General features: G+C 36.3%; 1 protein-coding gene across 1 annotated transcript in view; it reads right to left on the bottom strand.

Moving 5' to 3' along the window:
- Nucleotides 1-15,959, bottom strand: part of TTN (titin) — a 240,400-nt gene that overhangs the window by 86,020 nt on the left and 138,421 nt on the right. The window contains 24 exon segments of the mRNA XM_054069478.1: nt 77-355; nt 447-713; nt 869-1,135; nt 1,228-1,396; nt 1,572-1,669; nt 1,807-2,073; nt 2,944-3,067; nt 5,473-5,615; nt 6,364-6,490; nt 7,446-7,585; nt 7,680-7,946; nt 8,475-8,741; nt 8,840-9,106; nt 9,227-9,353; nt 9,476-9,615; nt 10,153-10,416; nt 10,559-10,825; nt 10,928-11,191; nt 11,279-11,405; nt 11,887-12,026; nt 12,173-12,448; nt 12,675-12,950; nt 13,101-13,496; nt 13,577-13,627. Of these exon segments, the coding sequence (XP_053925453.1) occupies nt 77-355; nt 447-713; nt 869-1,135; nt 1,228-1,396; nt 1,572-1,669; nt 1,807-2,073; nt 2,944-3,067; nt 5,473-5,615; nt 6,364-6,490; nt 7,446-7,585; nt 7,680-7,946; nt 8,475-8,741; nt 8,840-9,106; nt 9,227-9,353; nt 9,476-9,615; nt 10,153-10,416; nt 10,559-10,825; nt 10,928-11,191; nt 11,279-11,405; nt 11,887-12,026; nt 12,173-12,448; nt 12,675-12,950; nt 13,101-13,496; nt 13,577-13,627 (5,010 nt within the window).

Consider the following 15,959-nt stretch of genomic DNA (forward strand, 5'->3'; position numbering starts at 1 on the left):
TTTACATCCTCATGATCCTGATGTGAAATTGAATGTAAGATGATGAAATAATTTTAGCACAGTGCAAGATATTTACCTAATACTTTCAGGGAAGCAGAGCTTTTGACGTGTTCGCCTCTCTGGTTTGACAGTGAGATGGTATAGGTAGCTTGATCTTTCAACTGTGCATCTCTGATTCTGAGAGTGTAAACTAAATCCTTCTGGACAATAATGTATTTCGCACTGTCAAATATTGCCTCATCATTTTTGTACCACTTCTCTTTGGCACCCTCTTTATTGACTTCACAGTTGAAGATAATTTCTTGACCCTCATTAACTTCTTGGTCCTTAAGGGGAGTTATAATCCTGAGTTTTTCTGAAATTGAGAAGACAGATGAGATAGGGCATTATGTAGTATAAGAAATACAATGAAATATTCACCTGCACATTGATAAAATAAAGCTTACCAATCACTGTTAAGCGTGCTGTAGCTTTAGCATCACCAACCATGACAGTATATTTTCCTGTATCTCCTAGAATAGAGTCTTTAACCACAAGTGTTCTCTTTTTGCCATCTGAAATGATGTCATACTTATCACCAGGCTCCAGAACTGTGTCACCCCTCAGCCACTGTACTGTAATCGCCTCTTTGGATACTGAACAGACAAATTCAGCTTGTTCTCCTTCAAGCACCTCAAGATTTTGTGGTCTAGTAAGAAATTCTGCTGCAAGTTCTGAAAGGAAAAATTTTTTAGATATATATGATTTTATTACTTTTTTTTAGGATAAATCAAGTTGTGTGTTCTTAATGATTTTTTTAATACTTTTTAAAATTATTTTTTACTTTTTTATTCCCCAGAAAACAAGGGCAGTAAAGTAACTGTCTTACCATGTACAGTAAGTTTTCCTGTTGTACTAGAGCTTGGGAGCTTGCAAGTATATTTGCCAGCATCTTCAGGATGAGCATTACGTATGAGAAGAATTCTCTTTCGGCCATCAGAAATGTGTTCAAATCTACCACCATCAGGCACCTCCTCATCTCCTTTAAACCAAGTAACTTCAGCGTTAGGCTTTGAAACTTCACAGATCAATTTCACAGTGTCATTTTCATTTACTTCAAGATCAGGAAGATTTTTTGTGAAAACAGCCTCTTCCTCTGCAACAAGCATTTAGAAAGATGATTAGAGCCTTTCATCAAAATAACATTTTTTCTTCTTCATAGATTAGATTCTAAACCATTGTGTTTACCTATCACTGTAAGCAGGCCTGAAGTTCGAGCCGTTTTTGCTTCACAGGCATATTCAGCTTCATCATCAAAGACACATTTACTGACAACAAGAATATGTTCTGTGCCTTTGGAAATTATGTCATACTTTTTGCCTTTTCTAAGTTCAATGCCATCCTTAAACCACTTCACCTGTTTTAGAGCAAATTAACATGGTTATTAATATTATCATACCCATCACAGATTTCAGTTGTGTGTTGTTCTGTAACATCACAATGTAACATCTGTAACAACACAATAAAGTTCCCAATTTAAAATAATACTCTAGTTGAAGGAATTACTCAGATTAAAAAGTATTGTTATTGACCTTGACACCTGGACGAGAAATTTCACATTCAAACCGAGCAGATTGTTTTTCTTTGACTTCAAGGTCGGTTAGGGGTTTCAGGAACTCAACACGAATAGCTGTTAAGAAAAAAGAAAATGTTCAGTAGATGAAAATCCTGTTAGAGAAGCATAAATTCCTGACATTGATATTGCCAGTCATAGGCACTAGTATGTAGTATTTATGACACTTTTGTAGATAATTGTAAATTACTCACGTTCTACATTGAGAAAACATGATGTCTTAAAATCCTTAGCATCACAGGTATATGTTTTTGCATCATCCAGTGTGCAGCCATGGATAATGAGTTTTCTGACCCTGCCATCAGAAATTATATCATACTTCTTTGTTTTGTGAATTTCTTCTCCATTTTTGAACCATTTAACTTTTGCATTTTCCCTGGAAACTTCACATTCCAGTATCGCAGTGGCCTCCTCTTCAACAGTCTGGTCCTCAAGTGGTTTAGTAAATTCAACTGGGGGTTCTAAAAGAAACAGATTTTTGACAGAAAAGATCTAAATTATAGCCAGCCCTCTTCTAGTACAGAACCGTCCCACGCTGTTTACTAATTTTCCTTGACTGAATATTCAAAAAGGCTCTTAGGGGATTTTATTTGAGTTTTTATTGTTAATGCCCAGACTTGTTCAGTCAATTCAGTTAATTTCCTGATTTTCACCTACTGTTAGAGCAGACTGAATGATATCCTTGTCCAAGGGTTTTTTACTTGAAAAACATCACAAAGTTTTGCAATTCAGTTTCTTTAGCTGAACTATAACAATGTGATCCCAGTGACTCTGAAGTTATATTCCAAACTTAAGGAATGTTTTTTTGATTTTGATTTCAATTTTTCCTTGAAGTACTTAATTAGTTAGACGTGTGTGCGTTTTTTTGACTTCTTAGCCCTACACATCTTGCAAGCAGTGCAAATGGGCATACAGTCAATGTTACATCACTTGACTGATGGTGTAGTTGTGCTCTAATAACTTTCTCAATACTCCAAGGAACAGAAAACAGCCATCAGGAGCCATAAAGCCCAGTATTTACGGGTCATATTGAGGCCAAATAAATGTTCAAGTCTAAAACCCTGAAAATCCTAATTAACTGATTCATCTCCTATGTCAGACATCTCCTATGTCTGATACATTTCCAGTATTTCCTGCTTTCCTCACCTTTTCTGTGAAGCATAAAGATTTTAAGTAAGTGGCTTCTTAATCAGGAAATTTATCTACTGGTCCAGCATTGTATGTATGATCCTACTAATTTGACATATGGTGTGTATTACCATTCTATTCCAGGGTGAATCATGACCGGGCTGTTAATACTGACTACGGTGTAATTAAAATGACTGACTTACCTTTCACAAAAAGGTTTGCTTGAGTTCTGAAATCTTTTGCTGTCAGTGATACCTCTCCTGCATCTGTTAACTTGACATCTCTAAGAATGAGTGTGTGAGTTCTCCCTTCAGCACGTGTCACAACCTTATAAAATACATAAAAAGGTCTTTGTAAGTATCTACAGCAAATATTTAAGAAATATTTCATGAAATGACATTTCTATTTATTGTTATCTATGGAGTTTTGTTGTTTACTTGTATATGAAATTGTAATTTTTTTCTTTTGTATGTACTAAATATTGCTTAAGAGGATTTTGAGAATAATTTCTGTTTTGTCTTTTCACTTACAAGAAACTGTAATTTTAAATTTCCCCATGTTTTAAGGTGTATGTGTCCTTATATTAGAAAACCTGAATCTTCTGTAAAAGTTCAAAATGAGGCTGACTTGAGGTCATCTTTATTTTGAACAGGTACTAATAAATACCCAAATAAGTAAAATTATGGGAATAAGTTACTTCTAGATACATCTAACGTAATAACTTTTAGAGATATATAAAAAGGTTTGGCAGCCCTCTCATACACTTTTGTAAATGCCAATTTGAATTTATATTATTAAATTTTGTTCAAAAATTCTGTTAAAACCCCCATTTACATATAAAACTATTGCTGAAACTTCTTTGAAATCACGAGTTTGAATTGGGCTACTCCTACACAAACATCCCTGGACCTGGTGGATTCAAGGATACATCCTACACTGCAGCCATTAAAACAGCTGCTACTCATTCATGCTGTAAATTTCAATATCGCTCTCAAAGAATTCTATTTATTTATTTTCAATGAGGTACACAACCAAGTAGTAGATGCTGGTTTAGAAAATCAAAGGGGAAAAGTGACCTGCTTCTAAAGAAGAAGCATAAAAGATTGTTACTTTTGCAGTCCCTTTTGATTCAGAAGGAAGGAAAGAACTAAGAGGCTGTTCTTCCTCACAAATGGTTGTTGTGTCCCTGGAAACTAGCTCTAGTGAATGCTCATCTGAAACAGATTGAGAGGAAATCAAATATATATTTGACCAAGATAAGCAGTAAAGGTAAATAATGAAGTCCCTTCAATAAAGGTTATACATATACAGCTGAATGCCAGCCATAGAGCCAAAATAATGGTTTGGATTAAAAACAGCTGTAATTAAGCACTTGAGCAATTACATTGACTCTTGAAGACAGTAATAAATGAGGCTGTTTCAGGAAACTATTTCAAATGGGCAAAATATGATGCAGCAAGTAAATATATGGTTTATTCTGAATTTCTTCTTGATAAAATTTCTTCTGAAGTCAAATAAGAGTTTTGACTGTATATGTGAACTGAAAGAAAATCTAGACCCTTCTTCATGTAATTAAAAATGTTAGCTCAGACAAATAGCAATAAAATAATGTTCTGTCATATGGAATATTGAACACAGAGTATTTTTCTTGCCAGGCAGTAACAACTCTAGAGATGCTGCACTGATCAATAACTTTCCGCATTTTTATTCTTAGACTCGGAAGTGATTACCTCGATTTATTATATCTCATCTGCCAAGTTTTAATTTTGTTTATCTGTCCTTAAGTACTGTAATAGGGTTGCCTATTGTCATGATTGTTTTTTTTTAATTATCTCTATATTCTACTTTTGTCATGAAATAGTTTTTATTTAGGCAAATTTGGTGACGGTCAGAAACATCTAGTAAAGAAAAAGAAAAAATCTGTATCAAAGTACAATTAGCAGCATTATTACATTATTATTACATTCTGAAACTTTGCTAAATCATGTAATGCCTTGAACATTTGTGTTGTTTGAAGTTTCGAATTTGTAATTTCATTTGCATTATTTCTGTTAGGCCTAGTACATGAAAAAGATGTCATAAAACTAGAGAAAATCATTTATATTTTATGTTTCTTAATGTATTTCTTTATCTATCTTTATGCATTTTTCCTACAAGTAACTTTAAATTACTGCATTCCAGGCTGCTCAGATCTCAGAGTTAAGAGCCAGCACTTGATGAAGGGTTAAAAATAGCTAGTGAGAAGTGCTTGACAAGCAAATCTCCCCAGAAAGTTATCTGGAGAGCCAGAACAAATGCCTGAAATGGAATTTGACTCCTCTTAATCCCCTTATATGCAGAACTGGACTGCAACTTGGCATTTGGGAGAAAAAACAGCATTTCCTGATAGCACCTTTTGAAACCTCTTACTCTAACTGCAATTTACATGAACAAAAACCACTCAATACTTCTGTGGCTGAGTCTCCAACAGAATCAGGCACAAAAACACTGTAAATGATCAATATTTTAGTTTCTCTTTGTATGATAAATACTAGAAATTTTCCACAGTACTGGCATTTCTCAGGGAAAAAATTTTTAGTGGGGATTTACCATTTGGCAGAGTAGCACTACTGTACTGTGATGCATTAGTACCTCTACTGGCAGAGAACAAATGGAAAATAAAGAAGGGGAAGACAGTTGAAAGAGAGGAAGGAGGAGGAAACATGAGGAAAAATAAAGTTCGGTTTCTTTACCTTATCACTGGGCTCCAGTTTCTTTCCTTGCAGGAACCACTCTACTGGGATTCCTTCATAAGAGAGTTCGCAGTCGAAAGTTGCTGATTCCCCAGCTGTCACTGTTACATCCTTGAGAGGTCTCAGTAAGCCAATTACTCGAGCTTGGTAAGGAGAAGACATCGTTTTCAGATTACTCACTTCTACCTAAGAGAACTCTGCTGCCCTTATGTACTAATCTCCATGGTGGCTTCCCTCAAGAGAGACAGACATTGCAATGCTGCTCTTTACATTCCCAAAATAGAAGAGGCCACCCTGGGTTTTTAGGGGGAGGGCTGGTCACCTAAAATTTCCTATTTGCAGAGTGTGTTTCTTTAAATTGAACAAGGTCAGCAGGAAAGTTGCTGTGCATCTGTCTCTCTGCCAAGCCTTGCATGCCTCTTGCTGGATAAGGCATCTGTTTTCCAAAATAGCGAGGGCTAGGATTGGAGTGGGACACAAGTGGTCTCCAACCCTCTGGCCTGTCCCTGTCCATCAGGTTCTTAACCCTATCCCCAGATATTACTGTGATACCGTCCTCTCAGGTTAACATGATACTTTAAAGCAGTAAAACCTTTACTTGCAATTCTTTGATTTCATAACAACATATGATGCCAGACTATGAAGCAGCCTTCAAGGCCATCTTATTTTTACTTCTTCTATATGAATATACTATATACATGGTTAAGAAACATGTAAGACATTCTTTTACTGAAAAATTAAGATGACTCAAGTAATTAATCCTCAAGTTGCTGTTCTGGAAAAAGTTGCTGTAAGTTCAATACAGTACTGAGATTTGCCCACCTACTCCAAAGAGGTAACGAGTACCTTGTTTTCACTTAATTAATTAATTTCAGTTTAAAAAGCACTTACGTTTCACTCGAAGGTGAGCACCAGATTTGGCATTTGCTGCTTGGAAATCTACTCCACCAGCTTGATCTAAGCGTACATTGTACAGTGTAAGGAAGTGCTTTTTGCCTTCCTCCTTGATTTCACAGTCCTGCAAAACAGAGAATTGAAATAATTTTTTTTCAGTATCCTCTTTGTGCTCCTCACCACAAAAGCCCCTACTTCTTCTCACACCCTACCTCTATTATCTTCTCCTCCATTAGCAACATTTAGCTTCACCGCCACCTGCAATCTGCCTTATAAAATTTAATTCGTAAGCCTTTCCTTTCAAAGTCTCTCCCTCTTAGAAAAAAGGGCAAGAAGCAATGTATTTATGTGAATGGTGAATGGTATGTGCTAATTGTCTAGCCAATGTAGCCATGTGTAGACAAGTCAGACACCTAAGGGAACTAGAAATTACTAAGTATGTGCTGTGACCTTTCCTTGGGAAGGGTCTTTTTCTCTTATTCAGACACTGATTTCTGTGGAACTTCCAATCTTTGTGTATTATTCACATTGGTACTTTTACATTGCAGAGTTGCTGAATTATTGCTAGTCACGATTGCATTGTTTCTTAATTTTCCAGATCCTTCAGCAAGGAATTAAAGATATTTAATTAAGCTTCATACCATTTAAACCAAATTTTAGCTGTCATAGTAATGGAAACAGGTCTGAAAATGTGATCTACAGCTATTTAAACCACACATAACTCAAACACAAAGATAAATGCAGACAATTCAAAGTCTGTATTTTTAAATGTCATTATGTTCTAGTGAATTCCACAAGGTCTTTGCATTTTGGATACATGATTGTTAGGGACAAGTAATATAGAATGTACTTATTTATGTAAAATTATTTATTATTTAGCTATTTTATACAAAATTTTAGATTAAGCTTATACTACACTTTATAAGTAATTAGTGAAAAAAATGTATTTTTATTACAGCAACACTTGTTGAAAGCAGAAATTCCACCTGATTTCTGCAGCCACCCTCTTCTCTCTCACACCCTACCTCCCTGCACATTCTTAAGACACATGTAAGAAATACATTGAAATATTTGCTTACAGCTGATTCAATCAGGGGTTCTCCTTTTAGCTTCCAGTTGCCATGGACACCTTCCTCAGAGATTTCAATATCAAAATGGGCAGTCTCTGTCTCAATCACCTCCACACTATGTAGTGGACGTATAATCTCAATATCCCGGTCTAGAAGGGGAAGCAAAAATGTGATTGATTCTCTTAATCTGGAACAGACCCCAGAAGATCTGTAATACAGAGCAGCCCAGTAAAATAACCATACCTTCAATATCGAGTTTAGCAGAGGTTTGATCAGTACCACAGTCACAAGTGTACTGTCCAATGTCTTTCTTCAAAGCTTTCTTGAGGATAAGGATTCTCTTTTTACCGTCAGCCTTAATAACAACATTCTTTGATGGAGTAATTGGTTTGCCATCCTTCATCCATTTCACTGGGGCATCTGCTTTGCTGATTTCACATTGTAAGATTACTTCATCTTTCTCTACAGCAGTGTAATCCTGCAGCTTCCCAGTGAAATAAGGGTCTCCCTCTGCAAGCAAAAGTTAAGATATGTTTCAGTCTGAAGTTTCAGAAGGAGAATTAGTTCTTACCATAAAATACACTTCTTGTTTATGCCCTGCAAGAAGGATTAAATATAGTCCTTATAGATATTACACAGTTCTGTTACAAAAAGAGAAAAGTACAAATTGCTAAGAATTCAATGTATTACTAATATTACTGACAACATTGTTTTGGTCCTTTAGGAACTTCAAAGCCCCATTTAAATATCTAGTAGTTAATTTTGCAACAGTTGCAGGAAATTTTAAAGTTATTTTAATTCTCCTTAGGTCTCAGGATTTCTCCTTTCAGGTTCCATTCATCAGAGATCCAAAGAAGACAAGCAAATTGTAAAATTGTCAAAAAACCCACAATGTAGATTTAGGTCAAACAACCAAACAAAAACCCAAAAAACCCCACCAAAGCAAATAAAAACCAACCCAAAGACCTTCTGATTGCCATTTTTCATTAAGACTCTTCTGATACTATCCAACATGTAAACTCTTCTGGGTATTCTTACCAAGAACAGTGAGCTTAGCTTCTGAGGATTTGTCCATAGCTTCCACTTTAATCTGAGAAGTATCATCAATAGTAAGATCTTTGATTGTGAGTGTATGGAATTTGCCATCATCTGTCATTGAAACCACTTTGCTGGTATGTAATCGCTGGTCATTCTTGTACCAGACAACAGGGATATTTTCATGGGAGAGTTCCACAGTGAACACTGCAGTTTCTCGCTCCTTTTTTGTTACATCCTTGAGAGGAGTAACAAATTTCAGGCGGATACCTATAACAACATAACATTTCATTAATAATAATGTAATCAGTAAAAACTATTCTGTGACTGTGGTGCGAGCCTGCCTAGAAAGGCAGAGCTGGACAAACCTTCAATAATTAGCTTGGCACTTGTTGTCTTATCCTCAGCTTCAAACATGTATTTAGATTCATCCTCAAAAGCAACAGATTTAATAATCAGAGCATGCTTTGTTCCATCTGAAATAATTTCAAATCTTTCATCAGGAGTGATCTCTTGTGTTCCTTTCAACCAGCGGAAAGTCTTGGGTTCTCTGGACACCTCACATTCAAACTTGGCTTCGTCCTTCTCAAAGACCTTCACATCACTTAGTGGAGTGATAAAGATTAGAGGCAATTCTGAAATCAAAGAAGAGTACTCTCAGTTGAGTGCTAGATTCATATAGATCTTTCTGCTGCTAGATTTGTTCTAATGCCCTGAGATACATGTAGAAATATTGACCAAGATGCTGACCATACCTTTCACTTTCAGATTAGCAGCACTTTTAGCATTAGCAGCTTGGAAGGACACTTCTCCAGTCATATCAAGTTTGCAGTTATGGAGGACAAGAGTATGCTTCTTCCCATCTTCTATGATTTCACACTCCTGGTGATAAAGGAACAACCCCCCCCAAATATGAATACTCTAAGAAAAGTCTCAGAAGACATTATATTAAATATGGTTTTGCTAGTGTAAATTATAGTCTGAAAATAAAGAAATAGCCTTACAGCTGAAGGTGTTAGGGTTTCTCCCTTTAGCTTCCATATAGGATGTACATCAGGCTCAGAAATTTCAATTTCAAAACGTGCTGTTTCACCAACAAATACTTCCACTCCGTACAGCGGGCGCTCCACTTTAATTAAGCGAGCTAAAAAAAAACCAAACAAACCCATAAAAGTTCACATCTGTTTACTCACTCATTCTATACCAGAGAAATGTAGTACTGGAAAAGATCTCAGCTCGCCTCTTATCCCTTTTTTAGGGCGTTCAAATGCTACAACTGATAAAATTTTATCTAACATCTTTTTAAAAAGCTGCAGGTTTGGGCAGTCTACAACCTCCTTCTATAATATGTCCAAAAGTGTAGCTATTTTTAGTAAGAATATTTTTCCTCATAATTAACCCAGGTATGTGTTATAGTGAATTAAACAAACTGCTTTTTTTTCCTCGCTGTAACTGGACATAGAGAATAATAGATAATCATTGTCTTCACAGCAGCCATTTTATATATCTTAACATATAATGTCTCTTACTAATTTTAAATCTAGATATTTCAACTATTCATCATAATAGCATGTTTTCTACAGGTACAATTTTTGGTGTTGTATTCCAGAGAGTGTCTGCCTGTCAACACCGTTTTACAAAAGCTTCAGTACTTTCTCTTAGCCAAGGCATGATAACTTACGCTCAACACCGACATTAGCAGTTGTCTTGTCAGTTCCACAATCACACTCATAAACACCCTTATCACTCTCTGCAGCCTTCTTGATCTTCAGAATACGGCGCAAGCCCTCTGTTTTTATGGAAATTCTGTTGGAAGCCACCAGTTCTTCACCGTCTTTGTACCATTTTACTGGCACATCCTTGCTAAGTTCACACTCCAGCGTAATATCATCTTTCTCCACAGCACTGTAGTCTTGTAATTTCACAGTGAAATATGGATCGGCCTCTACAAAAGGCATTGTGGATATAAAACCGGTAAATTAGTAATCTAAATTTACTAAATAAAAATTAAAATTTTGTCACATTCTACTTAGAAAAGATTGTTTATAAATATTATATAGCATATTTTAAATTACTTATGTAATTACCTAAGACTTTGAGGTTTGCTTGTGTGTTCAAGTCCTTGACTACGGCTCTTATTTCAGAGATATCATCAAGTGTTACTTCTCTCATTTCTAGTTTATGAACTTTGCCTTCAGAAGTTATAAAAACTGTTCTGCTTGTGTGGAGTCTCTTATCATTTTTATACCATTTCACCACCATGTCTTCATGAGAAAGCTCAAACTGGAAGTGAGCTGTTTCCCCTTCTTTCACTGTTTGATCCTGTAGAGGTGAGATGAACTTCAGCCTCACACCTGTAATGTAGACACATAAATGCCATCAGAAAAAGGCTAATGTGGTTCTGAAAGATATATGCTTTATCCATTTTTTGGTTTTTTTGTTCTTAAGAAACTTGCCTTCCACGAACAGTCTTGCTGTGCTCTTCTTGCCATCAACTTCAGCAGTGTATTCTCCCTCATCATCAAACTGAGAATCATTGATTACAAGAATATGCTTCTTTCCATCTGCAATGATGTCAAATTTTTCTCCAATCTTGAGTATATCAGTGCCCTTAGACCATATAACATTGGCTTCTCTGGTAAGGACACACTCAAATCTTGCTTGGCGCTTCTCAGGGACAGTAACATCTTTTAGGGGCACAGCAAAGTCCAGTTCAATTTCTGGAAGAAAAACCAGAACACATAATCTGTAATGTGCTCCATGTGAACTCTGTTTAAATTGAAATCATACTCCATGACGCATTGTACCTTTCACTGTCAGAATAGCTGCAGTAACTGCATTAAGTGCCTGGTAAAGGACTTCACCAGCTTGGTCTAACTTGACTTTGTGCAAGGTCAGGAAGCGTTTTCCTCCTTCGGCTTTGATTTCACATGTCTGGAGAAAGGACAGATTTTGGTAAATACAATGCAAATGCCTTACAGCTAGCTATTTTTTAATAAAGAGATTCTATAAGCCGCTTGTACACAGTAAAGAGTCAGCTAGAAAGTTTGGAATTGCTTTTCAAGGAAAGTTAACATTTTTACTCAATAAGAAAAAAACAGAGTACATTTCTTTAGCGTTCCAGACCTCTCTTAAGTGTCAGCATCATTCCTAGCAATGTATGTAAGAAGTTTTTATTATTGTCTGAATAAAGTGCTGTAATCCTTTGAGAAAATGAAGCCCTGCAAAACCTGACTTTTATAGTATAGAATTCTTACTTAGAGGACCATTTTTTTTTAATCACCATAATACTTATTCTTTCTGCTTTCTGGATTGAGTAGCAATGGCATACCTGCAAAGATCTTACTGTAAAAACTCAAGGGAACCTGTTGACAGTGTTTAAATAAATCATATTGTAAAGTTCAAGGATTCTTACAGGTGAGGGTCTCAGGATTTCTCCTTTCAGCTTCCATTCACCAGGAACGTCTTCCTCAGATATTTCTGTATCAAAGTTTGCTGTTTCTTTCTCGTAAACTGTAACATCCTCTAATGGCTTCAGAAGTTCAACTTCACGTTCTAGAATGAACATATATATAATCAGGTCAAGTTTTGGTAGAGCAATAGAACAATAATTTAAGTTATCTTTTTTGTTTGTTTGTTTAGTGGTTTTTGAATATTGGCCTATGAGCTGAATAAATATAATACAAGTAAAACCTCCTTACCACCAAGTGTCAGTTTAGCTGGATATCTGCGACCTTCAACTTCCACTGAATATTCCCCAACATCAGCAGGGCCAGCATTCTTGATTTTCAGGAAAATTTTATTTCCTTCTTTCAAGATTTCTGTTTTGTCAGTTGGTTCAGCAGGGATTTCCTCATCTCCTTTAAACCATTTGATGTTTGGTGTATCCTTGACAATGTCACAGGTGAAAGTAGCTGTTCCTTTTGGTTTCACATGCTGGTCTCTTATAGGTTTTACTAACCAGTCTCTTATCACTTCTGCATGACAAAAGTGACATAAAAATACAGCTTAACGAACTTCTACTGCAGATAAATCGGTCATAAATAAATGGAAGTAATAGATTTTGTATTACAACAAGATTTTAAGAGCTAAAAAGATCTTACATGTTCATTTATATTGTAATACTAGAAGAAAAACCTTTCCTAATTTTACAACAGCCCAAATATCCTACAGAGAAAGGAGAACATGACTTTGATTGCTTACCTACTACCTTAACACAAGACGAGCATGACAGCTCAGAGTCTTCCACGGTAACAGTGTAAGTGCCAGCATCAGAGTCATCTGAATCAGTGATTGTGAGGGTATGTGACAAACCAATAATGCCCAGAGCAAATTTCCCAGGCTTGTCTTTGATTATCTTCCCATCCTTCCTCCAGACCACATTTCTTTCTTTGTTAAGCTCACATGTCAAGTAAAGCGGTTGGCCTTTAATCACAGTGACTTCTTCTTCAAGAGTTTTCACAAACCGCACTGGGAGTTCTGTGGGTAACACAACATTTTTATTTGTCTCATTTATGATACAGAAATGCCTTACATGCTAAATGAATATGTGTAGTGATTGATGGAAATAATCCTAGCTTGAGAGGTAGCTAGCCTTTAAATTATTGATAAACTTGAAACAGGGAATACCTTCAACAATGAGTTTGGCTGTAGAGGTCTTCTCTTTGTTTCCCAGTCGTAACACACAAGTATATTCACCAGCATCTGACAGCTGGACATCAATAATATGCAGCTTCCTATCCTTGCCATCCGCAATAAACTTGTGTTTTGGGCTCTCTCGGATGTTACTTCCATCTTTCATCCAGCTGGTAATTGCAGTGGATGGTGAAATAAGGACTTCAAAGATTGCAGAAGAGCCAACAGACTCAGCTTCTGTTAGCACTATATCTTTCATCTCCTTGACAAACTTTAGTGGTACAGCCTTGAGTTGGTAAGTAAATGGAGGCTCTTCAGGAGGTTTTTCACCACCACTGCCTGGCCTGAGTTTCCTTCTTTCTGCATCTGCTGGTGAAGGTGTCTTCTTGGCTGTAATTCAAATTCAGAAATGAATAGACTAATCCTGATTTATGGCTTTTCCTTGTAGGTATTGACTTATAGTATCCTACCTTTGACTGGACTGATTCCCTTCGGAGTTTCTTCTTTTGGTGGCTTGGCCTCTGAAGCAGAACAGCAATATTATTAGGAATGTACTTAAACAAACATACTAAAATTAAGACAAGCATTTCTTTTACAAGTCAGATTTTCTGTTTCTTTAGCTATATACACACAGAAGGGGAAGAAGATATAAACATATGTATATATTTATATGACTTATACTGTCTATATCTCAATGGTAAGTTCAATATCTTGAAGCATGGGAAAGACATGTATCTTGTGGTGGGAACTGAAAGGCAGCTTAGGAGTTCCTTGTTCCTCAGTTTATTGTCCTGCCCATTGTTTTGTAAAATTCTGCCATTCTCTAAGACTCTACTCACAATTAGGCTCCTGATCACCCACTTGTCAACCAAAATAGCTTATGTACCTTTTAAAAATTACATGATTTTTTTTAAAAAAATCACACACTTCTACTAATGAAGTCAACAAAAATACAAGATCTATAAATTGAACACATTTTTCAGGACATAGTGATGCTCTCACAAGTGAGGGATGTTCTATTAGTTGCCAACTCATAATGAATCATCTCAGATTTTGAAAAAATATTTCCCATGCTATGGTTTTTCTCATCATCACTTTGTGAAAGGAAATAGAAAAGATATTTTTAATGGGGGAATGAGATGAATGAAATGCAGGACAGATTATACTGCTATGGAAAAATGAATACAAGAAAAAATGTGTGAGTTTCTCTGAGAAGATAATGGTATACAACATGATTTATGCAGATAAAAGTGTGAGACAAAGACGATGAACACTGATTACACAGACATATGTACAGACAGGTAATACAAACATGTCAAGAGTGGCTAAGTGCCAAAACTCCCAGCTGTCAGAGTAGATGGAGATGTGAACGATATTTAAGAATGAAAACAAACATTACAATGGCAAATAGTATTCTCTTGAAGCAAATAATACAATCACATCATGGAAGAATTTGGCAGCAGTCTTCCTCACCTCGCTTTCCCTGAGACTTTGCAGGAACATCCAGAACTTCACGTGATTCTCCAGGTGCACCCAAATTCCTTTTCTCACTTGAAAGTCTACTGGCCTGCTCAGTCACATGAGCAGGTTCTGATTTTCGATATTCTTTTTCTTCTTCCCCTGTCTTGGGAGCTATTATCTTACCTATGCCTAATGAGTAAGTAGTTTCTCCATTTGCAGGGCTTCCTTTGCTTGGTGATACTTTCTCTGAAAGCTTTCCCTTCTCTTTTTTCATGGTTACAAATGTGCTTTTTCCCATGCCATGTTTAGCTGGTGTTTTTTCATCTGGTGTACTTCGTGCCACTGGATGTTCTTTTCCCAAGAGCTTCACTTCTTCCACACTCAATGAAGATTTCTTTTCTTCATTTTTATATTTGCTAGTCTTCAGAGATGGAGTTTGTTTACATTCATCCTGAATGGTATGAGCTTCTTGAAATTGTTTTTTAGCTTGACTCCCTGATGGCTGAATAGGAACTTCCTTTACTGAGTCAGATCTGTCAACCATTTCATCATTGACTCTGTTTTCATGTTCTCCTACGGAAACTTCAGTTTCCATTCTTTCTTCTGTAATCACTATATCATTTTTTTCTTTTTCCACTGGCAGGTCTTCAAGGGCATTTGGCTGTCTAGTACCGACATTTTTTAAGTGGGTACTGAAGGTACTTTTCTCTTCCTTCTCTGGTATAATCTTTTTACTTGTTTTTTTATCACTTGAGAGTGCTTTCTCAGTGAACAATTGTCCTGAACCCTCCTCACAGTGACCTTCTTCCTCTGCAGAATATCTTTCTCTTTCTTTGCATTCCACTACTTCTGCCTTAAGAACAGATGGTTTAAAGATGATGTAAGCTTTTTGACTGAGAACCTCCTCATCTTCAGTGGGGTACTCTAGGTCAATATCTTTTCTCAATGCTGGTTCAGTCTCCTCAGACAAGTCTAAAGCATGTAGTTCTGCTGATGTAAAATCCAAACTCTCATCTTTCTCATCATCTTGAATAATTTCCATTTTCTTTGCTTCTTTATTGAGAATCTTATCTATAGGAATTTCAGCTACTGTGGTACCAGATTTATTCATCCATTGAGTTTTCTTTTGTATGACATGCTCCTTCATGGATTCTCCAAGAGGAACTTCAGATTTCTCTAAAGTAAAACCTCCTTTCTCTTCCTCACTTCTGAGCAGAGGAGTTTCAGCTATTCCTCCCTCATTGATATCCTTTACAAATGAAGTTGTATCCTTAACAGGAAATTTGTCAGGTTGCAAACCGGTTTCAGATTTCCTTCCTTTTCCTAGAAATCTTTTTTGGTCCGTGGGTTCATATGGCTCTCTGGATATATGTTTAGGAACATAAGATGACT

The sequence above is a fragment of the Cuculus canorus genome, chromosome 6, assembly GCF_017976375.1.
Source record: "Cuculus canorus isolate bCucCan1 chromosome 6, bCucCan1.pri, whole genome shotgun sequence".
Lineage (NCBI taxonomy): Eukaryota > Metazoa > Chordata > Aves > Cuculiformes > Cuculidae > Cuculus > Cuculus canorus.